Source organism: Thamnophis sirtalis, unplaced genomic scaffold (genome assembly GCF_051295495.1).
Source record: "Thamnophis sirtalis isolate CommonGarterSnake01/CBP01778 unplaced genomic scaffold, rThaSir2_p1.2 scaffold_2, whole genome shotgun sequence".
NCBI classification, from domain to species: domain Eukaryota; kingdom Metazoa; phylum Chordata; class Lepidosauria; order Squamata; family Natricidae; genus Thamnophis; species Thamnophis sirtalis.
Window position 1 is genome coordinate 73,854,612 of NW_028261382.1, and position 7,231 is coordinate 73,861,842.

The 7,231-nt window shown below is 49.5% G+C and overlaps 1 protein-coding gene across 1 annotated transcript; it reads right to left on the reverse strand.

Annotated features, from left to right (window-relative positions):
• Positions 1-264: 264 nt before the first annotated feature.
• Positions 265-5,262, reverse strand: LOC106549705 (neuropeptide Y receptor type 4-2). Its single transcript, XM_014067409.2, has 2 exons — positions 5,133-5,262; positions 265-2,131 (listed from the first exon to the last, which is right to left on the reverse strand). The coding sequence occupies exon 2, from the start codon at positions 2,025-2,027 to the stop codon at positions 921-923; it is 1,107 nt and encodes a 368-aa protein (XP_013922884.1). The 5' UTR covers positions 2,028-2,131; positions 5,133-5,262; the 3' UTR covers positions 265-920.
• Positions 5,263-7,231: the final 1,969 nt, after the last annotated feature.

Below are 7,231 nucleotides of genomic sequence, written 5' to 3' on the forward strand. Positions count from 1 at the left end.
AAACTCACAGCCTGCAGAGGCCAGAGCTCCACCTCTAGGCCACCACACCACTCATGGAAAGCATAGGATAGAATAATGTTTTCAAATGTGGTAATTTTAAGGTGTGTGGACTTCGACTCCCAGAATTCCCCAGCCAGTTCTGGAAGTTAAAGTCCATACCTCTTAAAATGCCAAGTTTGAGGGGGTGGGGGTGGGGAAACACTATTCTAGAATATACCCAATGTTGTTCTGTGGTTGCAGAGAAGATTGGGCATGCTGTGCGAGTTTTCTGTCAGGAAATCTTTATTTACTATCATTGATAAATGCTCTCTCTGGGACACAATTTGTCAAGATCAGTGAACAAGGAATTCACCTACACCAGGATTTTGAAAATGAAGTGGATGGTTACTCTTCAAAGCAAAGCAATATAGGAGCCCTGGATATTAGGAAGTTATGCAGTTCCTCAAACACGTCTCCGAATCTCCATTTATTTCAATATATTTATATTCTCTAGGAAGCTTTCAGATCTCCCAGGGTTTAGGTAAAGATTTGGGCTCAGGAACGAGGAGAAGATCTGATTTCCGAGCTTCCAATGCATTGTTGGCATAAGAAATTTAAGTTCTCCAGACCAGGGCCCTCCAACCTTGGCAACTTTAAGACAGAATTCTGGGAGTTGAAGTCCACAAGTCTTAAAGTTGCCAAGGTTGGAGGGCCCTGCTCTAGTCCTCCGAAATATTCTCCATTTCAGTCAAACTTCACCCCTCTCTTTCACTCTGTCCCCAGCAACTGAAGATGATCCCTGATATTTGTTTGGTTATAAAGACAGCAGACAGAAGACTTGGAGAGATGCAAACATGTAAGAGTGGAGTGAGTCCACCCTTTGCCGAGGGTTGAGGAAAGGCGTGGTTGATCTTGGGGAGGTCCGGCTTTGGATCCAACCATCACGCAGGGAGACTGGTGCCTCCCTCACTATGAAGGGAAGCCTTCGAAACCTCTGTGCTGACCGTGGAAAGAGGGAATGTCTCGTATTTCTCCTTCTCCCGACTGCAGCTGCAACGGTATAGCAAGGCCTTGACCTCTTTCTGGAAGTTGCTGTTGAGGAACCCGTAGATGACAGGGTTGATACAGGTGGAAGCCATGGCCGTGAGGTGACAGAGGGAGAAAATTAAGTTGTAGTAGCAGACCGAGATCTTCTGGTGGTCCCAGTCATAAAGGGCGTTGAAGAACATGAGGGGGAACCAACATGCCGCAAAGGCGACCACGATGCAAGCCAACATGATGTTGACCTTTCGGTGGCTGGTGGCCCGGGAGCCATCTTTGGCTCTCTCCACCATGTCCTTCCGGTGTTGAAGGCGTAGGAAGATGCGGAAGTAGCAGGCGAGGATGAGCAGTAGCGGGAGACAGTACTGGAAGAGCAAGAGGAAGGTGGTGTAAGTCAAGCGGTGTTGATCCGAGGGCCAGCGCTCCACGCAGACCAGGTGGTTGGCCAAGGAGTCAAAGGGAAGGCTCAAGTTTTGAAAGGGCTCATTGGTCAAGACGGTGAAGGACAGGAAGGGCAGGGAAATACCGCAGGCCACCACCCAGGTGAGACCGACGGCCATGTAGGCGTGGTTGGCCGCTGGTTTCCATCCAGTTGGGTTGATGATGAGCTGGTGTCTCTCCAGAGCGATCCAGACCAAGGACAGGATGGACACCGTGACCGAAACACACTGAACAAAGGGGCTGACCTTGCAGACCACTTCTCCCAAGATCCAGTGGTCCATCAGGGTGTAAATGACGGTGACCGGCATGCAGACGAGGGAGACGAGGATGTCGGAGAAGGAGAGGTTGGCGATGAATATGTTGGTGACATTCCTCATCTCCTTCTGCTGGACGATGACACACACCAGGCAGAGGTTGCCTGTCAGCCCCACTGCGATGAGGATGCTGTAAGCCACGATCAGGAAGGTACTGTTGCCCACCGACTCGCCACAGGACATGCCATGCTCCTCCAGCAGGTTCAGTTGCTCCGAGAAGTTCAGATAGAGGAGACGCAGGAGCTGGTCCATAGCAGTTTCCCCGACTCCTACTACTCAGTAGAGGGAAAGATGCAGCCTCTCACCAAAGGACGCAGCCCTTCTCTCACACACGGCTGCGTTCACCAGGAATTTCCCTGTGCCAAGGAAGAATTGGTGCATTGATTATATCTATTATTGATATCTATCTATCTAGTTATCTATCTATCTATCTATCTATCTATCTATCTATCTATCTATCCATCCATCCATCCATCCATCCATCTATCCATCTTCTATCTATCTATCTATCTATCTATCTATCTATCTATCTATCAATCTATCTATCTATCTATCTATCTATCTATCTATCTATCTATCTATCTATCTAATCATACCTCCAAGAACATCACAGTTAACATTTCTTAAGGGAAGGTTTATAGTATTATATAAACTGAAAAGCAATGTGACTATGTAATTATATTATTTTTAAAATACCTATAATGTTAAAAAAAATCTGCTGCATAAAAAGCTACATGGCAAAGAGAGTGAGGAATATCCCCCTCCCAATATTCTATGCTGTTTAGAGAACAAAAAGAGAAAGGTAGGGATAAAAATAATTTAATAACACCGCCACAAACTAAACTAGAAAGTCTAAACGAAGCCATAATGCTAAAATATCTCTATTAATAAGTAGATAAGTAGTTGGTTTGGAGAGAGAGGTGGAGGAAGGGAGGGGGAGAGAGAAAAAGAGAAGGAGGGAGGGGGGGAGAGAGATTTTTTTAAAAAATAGAAAAGATAGAAATAGGAATAAAGAGCAAGCTAAATCCCAAAAAAGCTAAAAAATTATTGGAAGCTTGGCATTCAGATAAATCAGTCATCAATAGACACATAGAGCTAACCATATTAAATACCATTTAAAAAAAGGAATTAAGAAAGCTATGAAGGAAATAAAATAAGCCAGAATACATTCCCAACCGAAACCCAGATAAGCAGCAATTAATGCCAGACAAACAAGCAAGCAGAAAACAATACTCTAATGAAGGAACTACCAAAGAGAAAACCATATTCCCCAACACTAACAAGGCAAGCTTCTATATATACGGTAAATAGGAAGCAAACCCACACTCAGTAGGAGTGATAATGTTACGTAGTCAGGTAATGAGAAGTCTGCAGAAGGCAAACAACCAAGAGCATCAAGGAGTCTGTGGTTGAAATCTGAGCTACATAAATTCTCCTCTTTAGGAGAACCCCGCCCCCCCCCCCATAACAATGTTGAAATCTGTTCAAATCTGCCATTAAATGTTAGCCTCCATTACAGCCATTCTGAAAGCTATAAAATAGCAGGGAGGCAGAGGAACAGGTTTTCCAAGATTATCCATCCCTTGGGTTCTGCATTTTTTATTTTCGTAAAACGAAGCCTCACTTCTTCGAGATTGCCCTCCAAACAACCCACATATCTTACAAAGCAAAGCTGGCTTGAAATAGAAACCCATCCATTTCTTACGAAAGCAGAGAAAAAGAATGGGATGCAAATCACTTCTGAATATATATTGTTTTTGCTAATTTTGTGAATCACCAGGAACTAAGGTTGACTCAACAGAGAGTTTTTCCAGAGTGATCTCCCTACCAACACCAAAGACAACTCCCCATCTATCATATAAGAAAGACATTTTGGAGCTCATATACCCTTTGTTAACTATTCCTTACCTCTTTTCCTTAACTGCATATTTGAGGCTCTTTTTTATTTTGTAAGTGATACAGATCCGTTTCCTGCCACTTCTGCTATAGTGCCCCAAAAGTGTTTCCCCCTGCCTCAAAAAAGGCAGCTGGACTTTCTTGTTTGTTTTTCCTTTGAAAACATTTTGCTTCTCCTCCAAGAAGCTTCCCCAGTTCTGCTTCTTCCATCCATCCAAGCTTCTTGGAGGAAAAGCAAAACATTTTCAAAGGAGAAGAAAACAAAACAAAATAAAACCAAAACGTTTTCAAAGGAGAAAAAAAAAAACCCAAGCAAATCCATTCAACTTTTGGAAAAAGCACCTTTGGGACAACCATGACCTGGATGATTTAAGAATCTCCATAGACATTTAGCCCCAAATGCCATTTACCCAGATTTTAAAAACTGGGAGCAGATACACCAGATGGGCTCCACAGCAATTTCCTTGCAGAGGGAGTGCCTAGAAATAATTTGCACCCAACTGGGCTTCACAGTGATATATCTTCAGGCGGCCAAGATCCTAAGCAAATGCTTAGCTCCTAAGCTGGAAAAAAAAATCCACACCTGGCTAATTTTACTTGGAAACAGCCCAGGCTCCAGGCCGAAGAGGATGCTATTTGCAAACCAAGGGGTGGCGATTTGTCCATCCAAAGAGGAGGCACAGCTCATCCCACACCCCTCTTGGGTCTGTGCTAAAGCTGGGCATCCAAAAGGCACTTGTAAGGACTGCAAAAACGGGCAAAGTTTCCGAAAGGATCATGTTTGCTCTTTTGAAACCTCCCCCTCCCCCAGGGAAGCTGCTCCAAGACAGACAGACAGACAGACAGACAGAGCTCAGCAATCTTTCCTTTCCTCACCAACCTTGCGCCTTCTTTCAGGAGTGGGTGGGTTTGGGGTGCCAGCTTTGCAAGGCTGCAGGCGTCTCCCTTTCGTGTGGCAAAGGGCTACCTCCCCTACCCACTCACCCCAATTCTCATCCTGCCTTCCTCTCAAGCAGCATCCCCGGGGAGGTGGGAGGAAAATGCCAACCGAAGAGACTTTGGGGTCTTCTTAGCTTTCTCGCTTTCTGATGCCCGCCTTATCTCGCCCACTCCTTCCCCCAAGCCCCATCGCTTGCCTTCTCCCGGCCGTAGCCAGATGTTGCGCAGCTGCCAGACAGATGCCGGAATTTCTCGCCCCCGGGTAGGGAAAGAGCAGCCGGCTTTGGCTCCCGACCGGGTCTTCTGCTAGGCTGTTCGGTGGCTCTGCTGCTCTGTCCCTCGTGGGGGGCTCGGAGGCGGGTGAGTGGGTGGGTACCGGGCGGCTCCGGGAGGAGACCCCAGCTGTGCGGCGGGGGCTCTTGGGTACGTGTGAGAGGCGCTGCCAGCGGGGTCAGAGAGGCCGGGAACGCCTGGGCATCCCGTAGGGCTGGGAAGGTGGAATAGAAACACACCCCTGCTTACCTGGTCCTCGCCTCTTGAGGACTAGCACCTTGCAGAGCTCGCTCCCCTTCTCCCCACCGGATCAGCTCCGCTGGCCGTCCTCCTGCGCAGGTAAATGGGCACCTAAGCGCTCCGGGCTGGGTCTCCTTTCGACCAAGGGGACATCCAGGTAGGGAGAGAGCAGCCAGCGAGCAGCGGCCGGGCGCTCTTATGCCAAGCCGCCGCGTCTCCCAGAGCCCTCCCTGGGGAGGAGGAGGGGGCTTGGCAGGCAGACCCCTCCCACGGCTTCCCGCACGTGGGGACCCAGCCCAGGCCTCGCCTCCCGCCCCCGCCCCCGGGCTCAGGTGAGGACAGCTTTTCTGGGGGGGGGAACTGTCCCGGAGCGGGCAGGGGGCTTCGGACCCAGCTCAGCCCCCTACTCTTCCCGGGAGACGTTTTCCCCGGAGGCATCGTGTGGAAGGGGGAGGCAGAGGGGGAGAGGAGGAGGGGGCGAGAGAAAACGGCACTGAGCCCCCCAGCAGCCCTCGACCGCCAGCTCGGCAATGGAAGAGCCCTGTCTTTGTCCCGGGAGGAGGATTCCATCAGGACCCCCATCTTCTCTCAGAGGCGTTTCTCTCCTCCTTCCCTGAAACTGGAAAACAAAATTGGGAGGAAAGCCTGCAAGTGCACCATGCGAGTTCGGATTTCTTTCCTTTCTTCCTTCTTCCCTTTCCTCCCTCCCTTCTCCTTCCTTCCTCCATCCCTCCCTCCCCTTCCCTCCCACCTTCTTCTCTTCCCTTCCTCCCTTCTTCCTTCCTTCCCTCCCTTTCTCCTCCCATCTTCCTTCTCTCCCTCCTTTCCTTCCTCCCGTCTCCCCTCCTTTCTTCCTCCCTTCCCTCCCTTTCTTCTCCCATCTTCCTTCTTTCCTTCCCTTCCCTTCCTCTCTTCAACCCTCCTTCCTCTCCCCCTCTCCTTCCCTCTCCCCCTACCTTCCTTCCCTTCCTTTCTTCTCCCATCTTCCTCCCTCCCTCCTCCCCTCCCTTCTTTCCTTCCTCCCTCCCTTAACATACCACACACATTTGTAGAAATCTGGAATTGTTTTCATTCTTGGCAGTCTCCTCTCCATTAGCACATTACTTTTGAGTCATAGAGGGAAAGGCCACTCTGGATTTCTGATCCCATCCTTCCCAGGTGGAGATCCTGAAGGCACCTCCAGGAAACACCCTAAGACACCCAACTTTTCAGTATGTGTTAACTTTCCCTTTGCATCCGTCCACCCACCCACCTGTGGACTAGCCCTGCCAAGAGGCTCAGTGGTCCTGCTGAAAGACTTCCCCCCTCCTCCCCCCCCCCCCGTCAGGAGCCCCTGAAGACCATTCATCTCCCTGCAAAAATCTGAAGGGAACTGCCAGACTCCCAGATTTTCTGAATCCCCTCCAGCAATGGAGAGCGCTAATGCAAATTAGAAAAATAGGAACCACCGCCTAGAGAGTGGTTGGAGGGCCAGCCGGTCCGAATCTGATCGAACACTAGTAAGAATTCATATTAAATCCTACTTAGTGGCGATAAAAGCAGCAAAACTGCAACATTTTCCCGCTCTTATCGCATCCACAGATAACTGCCCAGCCGCCCTGTTTAGGGTGACCCGTTCCTTACTTAACCAAGGAGCTGGGAAAGATCCCTTGCAGGGTAGGGATGAAGAATTTGTTCAGTATCTGCAGGATAGAATTGCTCAGATCCGGACAGGCTTGGACTCTGACTGGGTAGATTCGGGCGAGTCAACAGGGATGAATCTTGTGGAGACCATCTGGGATGAGTTTAATCCTGTGACCCCCGGGGCATGGACAGGATTATGGGGAGACTCAGTGCTGCCACTTGTGTGCTGGACCCGTGTCCCTCTTGGTTAGTCTCAGCTTCCCGGGAGGTGACACGAGGCTGGCTCCAGGCGATTACCAACGCTTCATTGAGAGAGGGGTTCTTTCCCACCGCTTTGAAGGAGGAGGTGGTGAGGCCCCTCCTTAAGAAGCCTTCCCTGGACCCAGCTTCTTTAGCCAACTATCGTCCAGTCTCCAACCTTCGCTTTGTAGCGAAGGTTGTTGAGAATGCGGTAGCACGTCAGCTTCCCCAGTCCCTGGATGAAG

What these genes read in the sequence shown, in the direction of transcription:
- LOC106549705 (XM_014067409.2), bottom strand. Translation starts at nt 2,027, where the DNA reads ATGGACCAGCTCCTGCGTCTCCTCTATCTGAACTTCTCGGAGCAACTG.